This window comes from Pyrgilauda ruficollis, unplaced genomic scaffold, assembly GCF_017590135.1.
Source record: "Pyrgilauda ruficollis isolate IOZ18807 unplaced genomic scaffold, ASM1759013v1 scaffold265, whole genome shotgun sequence".
Classification (NCBI taxonomy): Eukaryota; Metazoa; Chordata; class Aves; order Passeriformes; family Passeridae; genus Pyrgilauda; species Pyrgilauda ruficollis.
The window spans coordinates 401,742-416,729 of record NW_024523989.1 but is presented as its reverse complement, the minus strand read 5'-3'; the positions used below and the strand labels follow the sequence as shown (position 1 = coordinate 416,729).

The following is a 14,988-nucleotide window of genomic DNA, read 5'->3' as shown; positions in this document are numbered from 1 at the left end:
CAGGCATAGAGGGCACAAAAGACGATAGTATTTTGGTATTTTACATATATATTTTTACATTTCAGTACCACTGAGCGCAGATTGCTGTTCATAATCACTCCAGAACTGAGGTCCACCCCACTGGAAAAAGGGCATTAATCACTTAACAGTCATCATCAGCTTATTTTGTCTTTGACCTAAATTCTCTTCTTTGCAGAGAAAGGGCTAAGAGTTTAAACTCAGGGTAAAGTCCATTTCAATTTTATTCCTGGAAAACACCACTTCTGCAAATACAAGTTTACTACACATGTTTTACTTCAAGCTTTCGTTTTACAAACCTTCCCATGAATAACTGTTCCTTGAGAGAATATGCAAAAAAAAAAAAAAAAAAAAAAAGCCAAACATGATTTTGCACATATTAAAAAAATTCATAAAAATGAGCACCAGTAACATAATATCCAGGCCAAGAGCATCCACAAAACTATTTTAACAATGGCTGACTCTATCCAGTCCTGACTCTTTTTGCCCAAAAAGAAAGGCTATTCAGGCTGCTCTTAAATCCTTTATGGTATCTTCAGCGTGCCCCACATAATGGTTTAATTAAGATTCAAGGGTGGAAGTTCCCTAGAACAGCTTGAGTCCACATAGAGATCAACCATTTTAAATAGTCTAACTGCAACATAACTGTAAGTGAGTATTTAGAGAACTTGAAGATTTTTTAGATCACAATGTGGGTATCAACAACAATAAGGATCAACAGATAATGTTGGAGGAGTTCATGTCAAACCAATCACTACCAGCTCTAAGAAGCCTCCAAACTCTTCCTGGAAAGTTACATGACAAATTCCTGGCACAGAAATCAGCCTTAAGTTTAACAAGTCCAACCCCCCTGCCCAAGCAGGATCAACCACAGCAGGCTGCATCCACTTGAGTGTTCACAACATCCAAGGACGAAGACTTTACAACCTCCTCCAAGCACTGTGCCAGTGCTTGACCACCCTCACAGTAAAAAAAAATCCCAACTATCCCTGTCCAGTAATTCCAAAATAAAATTTATTTCTCATTTCTGCCTAGAAAAAAATCCCAGGACTGCAAGGGCCAATTAGGCAATAGCAGAGAAAACTAAGATGTCAGGCACTGAAGCACACAACCAGGGATACTAAAAATGGCTCTTCAGCAAATTTAGTGGTACACACAATTTCTTTTTTAAGTAGATACAAAGTTTAAAACTTTAATGTTAACACACTATGCAGTTTGTTTAAAAAAAGCACTGTTTCTAGAAGAAACAGTGTCATTTTAAAGGATTTATGAAGCTGTGGAGAAGACCAGCATCTATTGCTGAAAACATTGTGCAAACACTGCATACCTTTGAAGCCTCCCTCACAACAGCACAGTTAAGGAGATAAGAAAAAAAAAAACTCTTGCATTCTGAATAGTTAAAATGTCAGCTTCCTGGGAGGCAGAGAAATGTTGGAAGAAGGCAGCAGGGCCAGGACTGCCATCCAAATCGCAGTTGTAGGTAAGGAAGTCTTATAGAGCTTTCTCTAACAACAAAAGAAAACCTCATCCTTATTTGGCTTGTTGCTGTCTGTGTACAAATATCTGAAACAGAAAACATTCTCAATAAGCATCTAAATAGTCCTCTTCATTCTGACAAGTTTCCTGGACCCACAGAGAAATCAATCATAGATTTATTGTGTACCAGGTAAGCAGAAATCCATCCAGTCACTTAGGGGCTGTTCCTGTGGATGTGTGGTGATATAGCAGGACAACGCACTCAGAGCCACGCTCACTGGGAAGATGCTGGCAAGAAAATCTCCCTCCACAGCAGAAAACTGCCAGGTAGGCCATGGTTCTCCCCTTCCCAGTTAGCTACTGAACTGCCACACCTTCTCCCACTCACTCTCTTTGGCCATGCCAAGATCCTAAAGCCTGAAGGGGTAAAGGATGCACACACATTCGTGTATGCACAAACAGCAAGTCAAATCTCCTGCTGAGATCTACCACACCCAGGCGGGAACCGTTCTAGGGAAAGTGAAGAGCCTAATTTGAGAAAATCAGGTTCAAATATCAAACTGGAAAGAATACATAGACTGGCAAGGCAAATAGGAAAAAGTATGCACAATAGGAGGTATATTTTTGGGCAAAAGCAGGAAGAGAAAAATAATGATGAAAAAAGAGCAGCAGCATGTGCCAAAAATAACTTCTCTCTAATGCAATGTTCTTTAATCCTACTTTCCTATGAACTAGTTTAAAAATACCCTGGAAACACAAGTTTTCCATTTCATCAGAATAACTGAAAAATTAATGTCACGTTCACCAGAACACCTCATAATTCAGAAGCCAAGCACAATGCCTGTGAAAATACTAAAGGACAAATTAAGGTATCCACTAGTTCTTTTTTGGTGTTTTTTTTAATATCTAAGGGAGAAAAAAATTACGAAAGCTCAATTCTGAGAGGATTGCATTAAATCTCTACTTATATCTATAAATTCTTTAGTAATTCTGGAGCCCTTTTCCATATATAACTTTGAAACAGCCTTAAAATTACCATTATATTACTGATAGCTATGAATGTTTTACCTCAGAAACTAGAAATAGTTCAGGCAAAGCAGCATGGAATGAGGTAGATGAACACATGCTAAGATTGAGCTCTTGTCATTAATCTGTTTCTCACTGGGATACTGAGCTGGAACCCCACTTCACAGAAAACATAACAGTTTTCAGCACAGACACAGCCTTGCCTCTGAAATTTTGGATAAAAGGAATTTTGCACACGTGAAACAGCAATTGCAAAGTCTATGAGAAAAACAAGCTGTAGACACAAAAGCAGCATTTTCAGTATCAAGAAAAAAACTGATTTTACTAAGAAGCCTACCAATTTTATTTACTTAAGGCTTGAAAAAGAAAGGTCCTTCCTAGTCTTATCCTCCTTTTTTTGCTTGGACTTATAAATGCAGAAGTTTTATAACTGACAAGATTTCAGAATCTGTACATTTCTAACAGAATTTAATCCTATTATCTGCTGCATCACTCAAGAGCTAAGATGATAAACCCCTGTCTCTCAGAATGGCTTAATTCCAAAAAACCCTTTCAACTATTAAATAGCTTTTCAAATTCAGGCATCTACAAACTCCTCTCTAAACAGATTACCCATAGCTATTCAAAACTTATCTCTAGATAAGTGTTTATATCAAAACATGTGAAAGTCACTGTTAGAATCTTTAGGCTATTAGATTTAAAAATTTCCCTTAGTTACAGCCCTTATTTATACATATTTATATTTACAAGGTTGTCAACCACTTTCTCCCAGTAGTTTCAAATACATTTTTTTTTTTCACAAAAGCAAAAGCTTCTGGAAACAGTAAATACTTCCATTTCATGGAGCAGAATGGAAGAAAACTGCCTGAAACTCAGTTTGCACCTGGGCTTAATATTGATACTCAAAACATCCTCATGTTTCTTACTACTTGCATCAGCAGATTCATGTAAATCCATCACACTGGAATATACTCCGACAGTAACAACGTGCTCCCTCATGCTGGTTCATCCTCTGCTCTGACCCAGTTCAGAGCAAATAAACATCCCTGCATTTAACGAGCCCACCACAGGGATTAACTGCTACATTGCACCTTGTAAAGTAGAATTTTAATCTCTAACACCTACACAGAAATTGATTTACACAAGTCAAAGCTGGTTAATGAAAATCATTAAGTATCAATGGATACTGACAAACTGGAAATATTTCTGCAACTACTTCTATTAGGAATTGCTTCTTACTGACACAGAAACAAAGTAAATAAAAATTAGTAATGCTACACTAGATGTAATGGGTTTTTAGCAACAAAAAAATTTCATTTTTATGGACTACATAGAATAGCTATTTAACTCTCTATACAGATAATTTCATTAAGAACTCTATTTAACTGTAAAATACATATTATTATAAACAGAATTTTCAGTTTCTCTTAATATGCAAAAAGCACAAGAACACTAACTGTTCACACATCTTCCCAAGTTTCATGTTTGGAATTTTTGAGTCCTTGCATAGTATCCCCAACAATTACTATAGATTAATATTTAATGACCGTGACAGTATCCTGCTTCTCTAGCTGCAGAGCAAATTAAGAGAATCCCTGCCCTAAAAGGGATTGAAAGATAGATTTCTAGAATTACAGTGCCTACAGGTGCAAATTTAAAAATCCAGCCTAGTTCTCTAGGACTCAAACCCACCTAAGCTGGAAAAAATATCAAACAAGTATATGAGTTTTTGAAAGGATTCTGGTTTTGAGCATTTTGGGATACGTGTCCATGCCACATACACATCCCACCCCACAAACTCAATTTCCTGGATTTGTTTTTCCAACATTACCAAGTCTTAATGGTAGTATATAGACAGTTTTGGCCTTTTTTCTGACAGTGTACGCCACATGCAAAACTCAGGAGTGATGTTTTAAAGAGGTATACAATGATGAAGGAGCAGTGCTTCAGAAAGCTACCTATTTATAAACCCCAAACTGTCAGGCTCAGTGTGGCAACGGTTATCACAGAATCCCAAAAGCCTTCTTTAAAGGGAGCAAAGTACTGTGGGAGGAGAGGTGGATAAAAAAAATTATGTGGGATTTTGGCAAATCCATTCTCAAATCATTTTTCAGCAATGTTCACACAATGTCTGCATATAACAAAGAAAGCTTACTGTGAGTGCAAGAGAATGCAGGAGCACAGAAGAGCTGACTCTCCTCAGGGGTCACTAACTCAACATCACTCATCAATTTGCTGGATATGCATTATCCATCACTGAACACTGCCAAGAGAGATGACAGCATGATGTGAAAGATGATAGGCAGTCACTACCTTAGAACCTTTTGGAAGACTGTTTCACTTGTTGCTTTATCTGCACTGAAACCAACTGCAAGTTAGCTCAAGTTCTCCTGCAGAAGTGAGGAAAGAAGAAATTCCTGCAGGAGTTACTGCAAAAACATTACAAGTCCTAAGTCAAAACATGCCAACACAGTCTCAGACTGGGCTTGAATTGCTATCTCATTGGGAGGATTCCTTTCAGTCAAAAAGGACTCATCCTTAGCAACACTGAGTTACGAAGAATAAACTGCATTTAAGGCATCTTATACTGCACTGCAAAAGTCTCAAAGCAGACAGAAGTCAAATAAGTAGCTCTCAGAGGAAAACAAGAGCATACTTTCCAATCATGTGGTAGCTTTTCTACATCCTGAATCTTTTCGGTTCAATTTAAATTGTCTTTTTATTTACTATTTGTTGTTGTGATGTAACAGTATCTAAGATACACCAGTAAAAATAAGGGGGAAAAAAAACCTGACTAGCTGTTTTGGTGGAACATGGAATTTGTGTGGGACCAGAACTAACTCAGGTAAAATTCAGAAAATTGTTACAACAACAAAGAGCGAAATGAACAAATAAAATAAAATTTAAAAGTCACAAGCCCAGCCTTTATTTTTATATTTTTGCTGCTATTGTTTCTAACATGGCCAACACAACTTTTTTTGAAGGAAAAATATCCCTCAGCAATAAGTGACACTGTGAGTTTGATTCACAGGGAGGTGATCACTTTTTAGATTTATTCAAAAGTGCAATGATGATATTTTTTACAATTTTATTTGGCTAACACAACAAAGCATCATTTATTCATCAGCTCATAACTTGATGAAGCAGAAGGATAACCAAATGGGCAAATTCTACTAGGATCAAGACTGGCTTCAAATTTGTGGTAAGAATAAAACAAGTCTTTCTGCTTATCATTCTTCTAGTAAATGATAAGCTGCTGCTGAAAAAGTTCCAGATTATGTTTCAGAATTGGAAAAATCATTTAATCATGCTCTTTGAGCAGCGTCAATGTACCATTTATGTTCAGTATGCACAGTTAAATCTGCTTCAAGACCTTTTCCAAAGGGATGGCATCACACTATCACTTGGGGAAAAATAAGATCATAGAGAATGAAAATTTTGGCATTTACAGGTAGACTGCTTTTGTATCAACCCACTATTTAGTAAACAAGAATTTAAAAAAAGCCTAGAAATTTTTAATTTTAATTCTTTCAAGTACAATTTTATGTGATTTGTGCACTATTTAATGAGATTTTGTAAAAACACAATCACAAGATTTATATTACTCTACACTTTGAAAAGTACCTAGAGGTTATTCAACAATAGAACAGTCCATCAGAATTCACTGACCTAATATATTTGCAATAAAAGAGATCACTTTTGGAAATGTCAGACAGGTGCTGTCATAAAAATTACCACCTGAATATGCTACAATATGTGCAAAGACATTTTTTTCTATACAGTTATTTTGGCTACTATTACCATACTACAGCCAGCATATCTCTTGCCCTCTCTTCACAACTCTAAGCAATTAGACAAATGCAAAACTACTAAAATTGTGTTGGTTATAGAGAGACTAACTAAGAAACTTATTTCCTTTTTCCCTCTGATTTATTTCTCCCTATTAACATCGTGTTCATTACCAAGTTCACGTTTGAGCACTTTGACCACCAATTGTGCATTCTACCCTGTTCCCTCATTTTTCTGATTGTTGCAGTTTTCTTGTGCTGCTTTGCCAGTTCACTATCAAATACCCTTAGAAGCACAAGCTCTTGAAAACTTCACAAAAGTGTTCATCAAAATGCACAATATAATTTATCTCCCATAACTATAACCTTATACATCAGCTGGGCTCACATACTTCACACTGAGGTAGCACAACTACTTTGAAGTCAGGAACCCACAACCTATTTAGTTAGATCTGGGACTCAAGAGCTGGGATATTTTGGAGAAGCAACCAAGAAGAGCAGCTTCAAAATAAGCAGATCTAAACCTGCACACTTCAAAGTCATAGGAAAGATTTTTATCAGTTTCACTGGCTTGTTATTCAGGCCCAGTATTTGGTTTCATTCCTTTTGCTCTGCTCCTCCTCTCTACTCAGCACCTTGCATAGGCTTTTTATCCTACCTCCTAATGCTTCATGGAACTGCAGGCAGAACACAGGCACTCAAAATGCCAAACAACAAGACAGAGTTTGAAAAGGTAAACTTAGCAGCAGCTGCAAAGTTCAGAAATCACCCACGTTTCCAAAGAGTCCCCAGGAATATAAAACACAACAATCTTTGTCTAAAGGATGCTCTGACTCCAAAGTTATGTTACAAGACAGGCACACTCCTGAAAATGCTGAGTGTAATGCAGTGGAAGCTGTAATTCAGGTGAGTTTTATTCTTTCCTTTAACCTCAGGGGAAAAGAAAAAAATACCACTTTATTGCACTTTAAAATAAAATAAGAGAAGGCAATATTTAGACATTTTATGAAGAGAATGCTTTCCAGAGTATTATGAACATAGTATGTTGCAAGGTAACTACCACAACAAAATACAAAATCCTAGGAAGAATTTTAATATCATTATTTCAAAATTTAGTTATCAGAACTTCAAACACTGAACAGCAGTATTTAGTTATAATGTCCCTAAATAAAACTCATGTATTAGGCAGCACTCAAATATTATTTAAAAGCTATATTTTGTTTAATTACTGGAGCTCCACTTCTGAATGTTATTTATTGACCAACAAATGACAAGAGACTTAAACTACAATTATGAGATGTTGCAATTTTTTAATATATTTAAACACATTTGTACATCAAATGATAGAAGAAAATGTCTTTTTGCATATATACGTGTAAGTATGCTACTTAACTAATATAATAATATTGATTATATAACTAATATGAACAAAATTACAGGCATAAGCCATTCTTTCAGGGCTAGAGACCAGCTTTATAAATCTTACTATTAGATTTGCCTTCCAAATTCTAAATGCCAAATACCAGCCTAATCAAGCTGAAACGTCTCTACAGAGCCCTAAAGATTTGGTTACCCAAGCTAGGCACACATCATACCTGTGGCACTTGCTTGCAGCAAATTCCTCTCTCATCCCTGCTTTGGTTCGTCTCAGAGAGAGACCTTGGAAGACCTTAATTAGCTGAAGTGAATGCCAAGTCTTTAATTAGATAAAATACCTCAAAGGATGGTGTCAGTCAAGCAGTGTCCTTGGCCTGTCAGCAGCAGTGGTGTTCCCCAGATGCACAGGCCAGGCTGCAGAGTCCCTTCCAGCCCTGCCAGTAACCAGGTGAACAGCACAGGGGCATCTTCACAGCACAGGGGAATTTTAGCTGGTTGGGCCACACATCAGGTGCATACTTCCCAGCTAAATTGTTCCTGTGTCACTCATCAGCAGGAGGTGTCTGCTGTACATTTGTACAAACCAACAGCACAGTGCTGGTGACTGGGGTTGCCGGAGCTAGGGAGTGTTGGCATGGGAATGTTGATATTCCAGTAAGAAGGATAACTGCTAAGAATTTCATTCACTGTTCAGTCGCTAAAGGTGGATTCCCCTAATGCAAATGCATTATGCTTAAACATTTAGTAGTACTTAAGATTCAAGACACTAAGAATCACCTTTATACATTTGCCTGCATTGCCAAATATCCCTGACTTACGACTCTGGACAGGAGTATCAGCCAAAATCAAGAGGTTTATGCTGCTACTCCTAATTGTTACCTGAGCAGCAGCAGGATCCAGTGTATAAAATCCCTTACAGGGCTGCAATGACTCAATCTATAATGCTGCAGAACAAACCACAGAACATAAATGCCTACTAGAAACAGCCCAATGCAAAACACAAATACTGACGCTGAGTGAACAGAGATCCATCCAGCACGAGTCCAAACAAGTCTGAAAATGGCTTTACTTTGTTTTTACACTTCTGCCTGCTGGGGCACATTTATCACTGAAAGCAACTTTTCCTGAAGCACTGCTCATCTAATTTGTAGTCAGTGCCTGTAGCACCTTCCTCCCTCTCCTACACTACACTAGTCATTGTGAGAGTTTGTTATTGCTGGAATGCTGCAATTACTGGCTCTGCCCAAGTACTACAGTCACATCACCTATAAGATGTAAATAGAAATGCACAGAAAAGTTAAATCTGCTCTTAACAATTATTATACCATGATGATCTCCTGCCAACAGAGAAGGAGGCCTTTGTTCCATGCCAACATTTAATTTCTGCAGAAATAGTCTATACAGAAAAAAACTCCATTACCTACTCAACAAAATTTTTTGTGATGCCATAACTATCTAATTTTTAAAAGACATACAGATAAAAAAATACATAGATAAAATCTAAGGTATTCTAAAAATGGCTGTATCAAATAGAACTGTGTCTGATACAAAGGGCACAGCTTTAAGGTGTCAGCTTTTCAATCAGTGTAGTTGCAGCAGCACACAAGCCGAGTGTAACCCAGTTCCAAGGACAAGGCCAGGAAAGAAGCTCCCAAAATGCAAGGGGCAAAAACAGAACCACAGAAGCCACATCACTCATGCCATCCTGTTTGGTGTGTTTGGAGTTTCTGAAGGACATTTGTTTGTAGACTATTTAAATTCTCCAAATAGTGCAGTCTAATTGATATTTATATAATAGTCTTCTCATAGTTATCTGTATTTCCCTCTCCCTCTTACACTGACATTTTTTTGCAACAGATGTTATAAAAGTTTTTACGCCAGAGTGAATTTAACAGATACTGAATAACACTGAGTAAAAGTTTCTCTGTTTATAGCTACACAACATCAGATAAATATTCGCAGGTCATACGGACGTAAACATCATAACAAATTTGACATGTTCTAGTTCAGAATGCAGACAGCACATAGAATGAAATGTTTGAAAAGTCACTATTTGTGACTGTGTTCTTTTACCATACACAGGAGCAGGGAATAATCACAGGATCATTTCAGTAGAAGAGAGTCCAGCCACTAATCAACTAAACCTAGTTATCATACTTATTTCCCACACGGAATTATTGTGTTTAGTGCTTCTACAGCAAATAATTATTTCACTTACTATTTCAAATGCTTCAAAGCTTTTGCACTGAAAGAACAGTGAAAAGTAGCCAGGCTTGCTTTGCACAGTTTGGGCTGACATATTGTGCTCCTTGACCTTGTATGACAAATATACCATTATTCAATTCAAAGATTGCTTGACTTACTGAGCAATCTGAATCATTCTGTACCTCTAAATGGAAGGGGAAACTTGAGCTGATAGAACCTCTCCCAAAACAATTCTGCTACATACTATAACAATATAATTCTCATATACCAGTTACTAAGTATACTAAGTATTACTAAGTATAAAATGGCAAAGTCAGGAAAACAGTTACATTGCCTCCTCACTACCAAATAACATCACATTTAGATTAAAGTTTGTTCTAAAGCAACAGTCCCTTTATCTGAATATCGTTTCAAAATCTTCAAATTAAATGTCTTTTTCCAAATAAGTAGTATTTCAAAAACTACATTCACAAAGCTGTTGAGCAGATTTTCACCCTGGTAGAGCAGCATAGCACTAGAGAATTCAATAAACCTTTAGCCATTCCAACCAATTAAGAAACTAAAATCAGCATTTCAAAAGGCATGCACAGGCACTTCTCCCACCTAGACCTTCATTTTTTTTAAACAGGTCACATGCTACACTGTATAACACTATATATATAAAAACTCCTCACACACAGGCCATTATGATTCCAAAAATTCAAAATTGTATCTTACCAAGACTGAACTCCAGCTTTGGCTCATTTGCAATTCTCTGAATACCTTTAAAGGTCAAGAAAAAGAAAAATTAGAGATAATTTGATTTCCATGTCGTATTTTCTAATACATTGTAAAACTTTCATGTGCCTGTAACTACTGCCATTGCCACTGAAGTAACTTTTTATGTTAGAAACTCATGGGCAAAGCAAACTTGGATGCAATATTTGCCTGAAAAAAGGCTACTTTTGAAGAAGACTTCTTTCTTAATAGAAACTTTCTGTTGCTGGGAAAGGAAACTAGGAAAAAAAACCCAGGTTTTCATGGAGGGGTTACTTGTAAGATTTTCAGTCACAACGACTGACTATATATGTGTTGGAAAAATATTAAGTCTCATAAGTAATTTTTAAGTAGGTATGTCATCACATTAAAAACAAACTCCATGTTTAGTGAAAGTAGGTAGATCAGGTTAATATAGTAAAATATAAACACATTATTGATCTACAAACAAATTGTAAAGCAATAAGCCCAACTTCTATTTGTTGGACAATAAATACATTAATTCCTCTTCTTACGTAGCAGGAACACTTTAATCCATTGTGGAATTATGTTCTATTGCAAAGGGCTATATTTTCTTGTGCTAAAATAAAGGAGTAAGTCACAGAGATGCAACAACAGAAAAGTAGGAAGCAAGGAGGGATAGGTGAGTAACACTTAGTTGTTCATCTGATGCACAAAGTAATTGGATAACAAGTACAGTTTCAATGAACTTGTAGAAGTTAAACTCTCTCTTCTTGACATTTTTGCACTGCTTCCAGTAAGCATCATTAAATATTGGTCAGTATAGAAGAAATTGGTCAGATGGGAAGGATTGAGTTAGTATATGAACTGGAGCAAGATTTTTGTTAAAAAAAAAAAATTAAAAACCCATGAACAAAAAAATCACCCCAAACTTATAGCTGTGTCTGCTCCATAAAAACATGATTCTGCTAAGTCTAGATTCACACCGTTCTCATTAGTGTAGCTATTCATTCACATCTGTGTGAGGAAAATTACAGCTGCAGAGCTTAGAAAGGTCAAAAAGAAAAAGAAAATTGGTTTTTGGGGTTTTTTAATGGAGCTTTAACAAATTTCTGAGTTGAACTCTGCCAGTAGCATATTGGCCTGAAACACCTTCATGAATATGCTGGCTACAGAACCGATTAAGTGACCAGGCAACTGAAATAGAGTCTTCTGACTCCAGTGCACCAAATACAACTCAACATATGGCTACTTGCATTCAAATCCCCAGACTGCTTTAACATCACATAGAACAATCCTGTGATACTAGGTTTAAGTATCTCTAAAGATTTATAAATTTATTAACATTATCAGACTATATTTTAAACAGTAGTCCATATAGCACATAAGAGGAAAAAAAATGCTTTAATTCTTATGAATAAAATAAGTTAGAGAGAAAAACTCAGAAACACAGAAATCACATAGTTGTTCCCCTGAAGATTATGTGCATAAATCAAAATATATCAGGGAAAAAAATTTAAACAAAATTCTCATCAGTTTATTTCCCCTAAACTGCACTTTGACAAGCAAGAAGTTGAACGACATTTTGGACCCTGCTTGTGACACTATCTGAACTGCCACAGAGACTGGGCCACTTTTATTGTACCATTCCATAAAATGAGTACACGCACTTACTCGTTAACTGCGGCTCTCCTAGACTGTCTAACTGGGATGAAGGGAAAAACTGTCGTGCTTCATCTGATGATCTCTCCTCTTTGATTTCCATGATCAGCCTCCGGAGCTGCTGAATTTTATTCCGCAAACCTTCCGAGTTCGCCTCTCCCAGTGCCACAGCCCAAGACTCAGTCTGGCTTTGATGCAGATTCGAGGCAAAGATCCGGTTCTGTACTCTGAAACTCTGCACTCAGAAAGCATGAAAGCAGCTCTTAGGGACTGTGATTGGAAAGGGGGATGATGGAAATACTGATGTCACAAACAATCAAAACCACTACATACACACTTATGTTCATGGTCACAGAACCATGCAGCCCCGTGCACCTCTGAAGTCAAATCCCAGCTCCTTCAGAATTGGTGCAGTACTAAACATATCCACAGAGTAATTCAAAGATCAGTTAACAGATGGCTAAATTACGTGGCAGAATCAAACCAAAATGGGAAATCCTTTTCCAGCACAGATTCTGCAGCCTACAAGGCAGCTCTCTGAGCTGCTAATTTGACAAAGAATTTGATTTAGCAAGGGCAGCAGACACAGTTCTGTCAGAGAGTGGGATTCACCAGAATGAATGTGTCCATCATCTCTTCTATTAAAGATCTCCATTATGCTCATCCTCTCATTCATCCTTGCCAGAATACAATCAGGAACACATGCAGATAATTTAGCACGACATAACTCCTTTGCGAAGACTCAACAGGTTGTATGTGGGAGCTTCTGACCTCATTATTATACACGTCATTTGCTGTTCTGCCTGGAGTCTAATTGTTTAATGATCAAATTTTCTGAGAACAAAAGAAGGGATCAGGGGGAAAGCTGAAGCTCCCAAGGAATCCAGGTAAGTAGCAAGGGCTGGTCATTTTATTAAGATTAGAACAGGAAGAAAAAAGACCTCTTAGGCATTTAAAATTTTGCAGAATAGATGGCTTCGCAGAGTCACAAATTCAATGCGACATTTAGTGCAACACACACCAAGAAGAGCAAACTGGGAAAGAAAGAAAATAAACTGTCACTAACTAATTTAGAAACATAAAACTCTATAAAACACCTGTGCTATGGTATTAACAAGGATTGAAGTATTTCATTGGGCCTGAAAATCATTCTGAGGTAAATCAGCTATATATATCATATCACTGGACAACACAGAACACTGAAAGGTTTTCATACTTAGTTTCAAAATCCAAACAACAATAGAAACAATAGAAAAGTTCTTTTCCACACAATGTGAACTTAAATTTCTTTTACTACCTTGAGTATTGAACCTCGGGCACTTGCACACATGTTATTCTAAACCGGTTTTCACTTCATAAACTGAGCATCTGCCAGTTACCAATAACCTCTGCTTTTATGGTTATGGAGGGGATAAAAGATGAAACCTCAAGTCTGGAAGGCTCTAAAAACTGTACACAAATCCCTGTGGAGATAGGACAAGTTTTTTGTCTGGGCAGGATCTAAGGAAATCCAATTGTGTGGCTGCAGATGCTGCTAAAAATGCTGGGTAACATTTCATGTGCCATCTGGACCATAGATTTAATGAGCAAAGACTGGAAAGAGAAATTAAGTGGAAACATCTGCTTCAGGGGCAGATAAAAAGCTAATAAGGATTCAAATGCTTGCCTTTAACCCTGACTCGGTCAGAAAAAACAGGTATTCAATTCTTGAGAGAAGAATATTCAAAATCTTAGAGAGCTTCAGATGTTCATTAGATCCTGTTTTCAGACAAGATCTTTTCTCGAGCAACCAAATCTGATCAAGATGAGCTCTGGTGTTTGTCCAAGATGACTGAAGAGACAGAAGATTTAGCTGTAAGCTCTTCTGTGATCTGGTACTCCATGTGAGCCATACTTCCATGAAGTAGCCTTCAGAAAGACCAGTATTTAGAAGAGCTATTAACTTTTCTGTTGCTCTTATAAGGTCTACACCAGCAGAATGCTCTACTTCCTCCTCCTGTCATTGACATCACTGAGTCTGAAGTCTGTCATATTTCATAGTATTTTGGAGCTACTAGTGGAAAATTGAAAGGAAAGGAAAGGAAAGAAAAGGTATGTAAGCATCAAGATCAAAATTAACTAATTCACTCAATTAAAAAAAAAAATTAAAAAAAAAAACCCAACCAAACGAAACTTAAAAACTGAACAATAACAACAAAAAGAAACCACACACACAAACAAAAAAAAGCCACCAAAATGCACACACACACAAAAAAAAATCCCTACAAAGTTAACATCTGCTTATACCATTCAACCTTTTAAAGGAAAAAAACACAGACAATTTTAATAAAAGCAGTTTGGATATCCAAAATACCTTAGGTGAAAGAAAAGCTGTCAAAGAAACAAGTCAACACTTACCAGCCAAAATACAAATATACCAAAGTGTTCTTTTCATTTCTCCCTTTATCTTTAAATGGAAATAGGAACAGTAATCTCGCCTTGAAATATCCTACCACTAGCTTGGTAAAAAACATCTGCTTTGGGAGGAAATCTATGTTTTTCAATTCATGAAATCATGTTATTTATATTTACCTCTTAGCTGTAAAAATCAGACTGCCAAGCTCAAAAGGCTTACTGAATCATCATTAATATGCATGGAACCAGAAATGGAGAGTGAAATGCAGTAGAAGTGGGCATAATTCTGATCTAACAGGTGCTAGTTTTGAGATGTGGAAATTCA

General features: G+C 36.8%; 1 protein-coding gene across 1 annotated transcript in view; it reads right to left on the bottom strand.

The window, feature by feature from the left end:
• LOC121355707 (type II inositol 3,4-bisphosphate 4-phosphatase-like) overlaps positions 1–14,988 on the bottom strand; it is a 102,059-nt gene that overhangs the window by 61,840 nt on the left and 25,231 nt on the right. Inside the window, exons 2-3 of the mRNA XM_041471362.1 lie at positions 12,282–12,504; positions 10,608–10,652 (exon numbers count right to left, since the gene is read on the bottom strand). Coding sequence (XP_041327296.1) covers positions 10,608–10,652; positions 12,282–12,372 — 136 coding nt within the window. The 5' untranslated portion in view covers positions 12,373–12,504. The remainder of the gene's footprint in view (positions 1–10,607; positions 10,653–12,281; positions 12,505–14,988) is intronic.